The sequence below is a fragment of the Camellia sinensis genome, chromosome 1 (assembly GCF_055761805.1).
Source record: "Camellia sinensis isolate YWXY chromosome 1, ASM5576180v1, whole genome shotgun sequence".
Taxonomy (NCBI): Eukaryota; Viridiplantae; Streptophyta; class Magnoliopsida; order Ericales; family Theaceae; genus Camellia; species Camellia sinensis.
Window position 1 is genome coordinate 45,893,797 of NC_138961.1, and position 3,331 is coordinate 45,897,127.

General features: G+C 41.7%; 1 protein-coding gene across 1 annotated transcript; it reads left to right on the forward strand.

Annotated features, from left to right (window-relative positions):
- The first annotated feature begins 565 nt into the window (after positions 1 to 565).
- LOC145795012 (uncharacterized) lies at positions 566 to 1,327 on the forward strand. The gene has a single exon (XM_082877636.1). The coding sequence runs from the start codon at positions 566 to 568 to the stop codon at positions 1,325 to 1,327; it is 762 nt and encodes a 253-aa protein (XP_082733762.1).
- Positions 1,328 to 3,331: the final 2,004 nt, after the last annotated feature.

Here is a 3,331-nt window from a genome sequence, read left to right on the forward strand (position 1 = left end):
GCATGATATGATCCACAAAAAGGTTGAGGTGTATGTGGATGACATGATTATCAAATCCAAAGAGCGAGAAGGCCACTACACCGCACTGGAAAAATTTTTTCAACGGATCAGAGAATATAGATTGGGGCTAAACCCGCAAAAATGCACCTTCGGGGTAACAACAGGGAAGATGCTGGGATTCTTAATCACGCAGAGGGGAATTGAGGTAGATCCTTCCAAAATCAAGGCCATCTTAGAAATGCCACCACCAAGGACTGAAAAAGAAGTGTGTGACTTTCTGGGTAAAGTGCAATTCATAAGGCGGTTTATCTCAAAATTAACCTTGACTTGTGAACCACTATTTGGCCTCCTAAAGAAGGGGAAGAAATTTCAATGGGACGATCATTGTCAGTTTGCCTTTGAGCAGATTAGGTAGTATTTGCAAAATTCGCCTGCGTTATCACCACCAGAACAGGGGAAACCATTGATATTGTACCTATCAGTGACGAATTCGACTATGGAGTGCATGCTAGCTCAAGAATCTGAAGACAAAGTGGAGAAGGCCATTTACTACTAGAGCAAAAAGATGCTAGACTACGAGATATGCTACACTCCCCCGGAGAAAGCTTGCTTAGCCTTGGTGTGGGTTATCAGGAAGTTGAGGCACTACTTGTTAGCTCATTCTATAATCTTGGTTTCGAGATTAGATCCCATTAAATATCTCTTTGAGAAGCCAGTGCTTATGGGTAGGATAGCTCATTGGTTGCTTCTTCTCTCCGAATTTGATCTCAAATGTGTCACACGTAAGTTAGTTAAAGGGAGAGCTGTGGCGGAATTCCTGGCGGATCATCTGGTAGAAGAAGATGAAACAGTGGAATGCCTGCTCCCCGATGAAGACATTCTGCATGTAGAAGTGGAAACGTGGACGACGTACTTTGATAAGGGGGCTAACCAGTATGGTTATGGGATAGGTGTGTTGCTCATAACACCTGATGATTCCTATATACCCTTATCGTTCAAACTCCGGTTCAGAGTGTCCAACAATGATGCAGAATATAAGGTGTGCATTGCTGGTTTGGAAGTTGCCCTAGAACTAGAGGCAAAGAGGTTGGACGTCATCGAAGATTCGAATTTGGTTATCTCTCAAGCTAATGGGGATTGGAAGGTCAAAGAAGAGAACGTGAAGATGTATCATCAGACCTTAGATATTTTGATTCCTAGGATTGAAAAACTGATGTTTACACATTTGTTGAGAGAGAGCAACCGGTTCGCTGATGCATTAGCAACTCTATCTTCTATGGTAAACATCCCGATGGGAGTAAAGATGCGTCCAACCATTATTGAGTAGAAGTATACGCCTGTTTATCGGATCGTCGTCGCAATAGATGAAACGCAAGACAAAAACCCCTCGTATTGTGATATTTGGAACTTTCTAGAAAAAAAGACGTATCCACTAAGGGCAAATGCCAAAGACAAATGGGGAATACAATGTCTGGCCTTCCAATTTATCATCTATAGGGGTAAATTATACAAAAGTGGCCATCTAGGAATGCATAGGCTATGTGTTGAAAAAGAAGAAGCGAAACTTCTTATGGAGGCCATTCACGAGGAAGAGTGCGGAGCCCATATAAACGGTGTGATGTTGGTCCATAAAATCCTTAGACAAGGCTACTACTGGTCAACCATGGAAGAGGATTGCGTTGGTTTTGTTTGGTGATGGCACAAATGCCACATTCATGCCAATCGCATGAACATACCACCGTCTAAACTCTACAATATGACTTCACCATGGCCTTTCTCAATCTGGGGAATCGACGTTATTGGTGCAATCACACCAAAGGGATCAAATGGGCATGAGTTCATTCTGGTAGCAATCGACTACTTTACTAAATCGGTGGAGGCCCAGTCCTATTCTATGTTAAAAGCATCACATGTGGCTAAATTCATCAAGAACAACATCATCTGCCGATATGGGGTTCCGAACATGATCATATCCGATAATGGCTCTGACTTCAAGAAAAAGGTGCTTGATTTGCTTAAGAAATATAACGTGGATTTCCACAAGTCATCAACATATAGACCGCAAACCAATGGAGTTGTTGAGGCTGGGAACAAAAATATCAAGAACATCTTGCAAAAGATGGTGGAAACCTACAAGGACTAGCCGGATAAATTGGCATTCGCACTCTGGGGCTACAGAACCTCAATCTGAACATCTACATGGGCAACTGCCTATTCTCTCATCTATGGGATGGAGGCTGTTTTACCAATTGAGATTGAAGTATCGTCATTGCGAGTTATGGTCGAGTGTTAGATAGCGGAGGCGGACTGGCAACGAAGTAGATTTGAGGAGTTAATGTTGTTTGATAAGAGAAGACTGATGGTATTGTATCATGTCCAGGGTTACCAACGCCAAATTGTTAGGGCTTTTAACAATAAAGGTAAGTCCAGGAATCACAAGGAGGGAGACATGGTACTGAAAGACAACCGGGCTCCCATCCATGACCCTAGGAGCAAGTTCAGACCCAATTGGACTGGTCCCTATATCATCAAGTCAATCTGGTCAGGAGGAGCAGTTATTCTCATGGACCTAGATGGTCTGGAGATCTCACAACCGATCAATATGGACAAATTGAAGAAATATTACCCTTGAGAGGCTTGCTAGGCTGAAAACTTGGAAGGGAGACATAGGCAAAAGTTAGAGCATGAAAAATTAGAAACAAAGAAAAACTGAGCTCGTAAGGTTGAAAACCTTAAAGGGCGACTTTGGCAAAAGTTAGAGCACAAAAGGAGAGAGTTAATACTCGAGTGAACCTGAAGTGAACTACATCAGGCCTGATTCCCCTTTTTGGGATACGTAGGCAACTTCATCCTGATGTTCGGCCGTAACCACTATAACAAAAAGGGTTTTTACGGCGCGCAATGCACGCCGTAAAAACCCTTCTACGACGTGCAGCGCGCGTCATATTATAACCAATCATGGAAAGTCATTCACTTTCAACGATATGCTTCGTATGCCGTTAAAAATTATTTAACAACAGATTTTGTGCGTCGTTGCTATTTTTTCTATGACATACTATAGTACACTGTTAAAAACTATTTAACGGAAGATTTTGTGCGTCGTTGTTACTTTTTCTACGACGAATTTTGCACGCCGTTAATTGGTGAGACAAATAACGACGCTGATTGCGCGCCATAAAATATGTAACACAATAACTTATTATGCCTGTCGTAGAATATGCAGTTTTTTTTTTTTTTTAAAAATCAACAGGTTCTATTTGACCAATCTTGTACAATCTAACAAATATTACAAACAAGCATCACAAAACATCAATCAACTGCCAAAATATTG

Bases quoted from the DNA above. Each gene is read 5' to 3' on its own strand.
- LOC145795012 (XM_082877636.1), top strand. From the start codon at position 566: ATGCTAGACTACGAGATATGCTACACTCCCCCGGAGAAAGCTTGCTTA.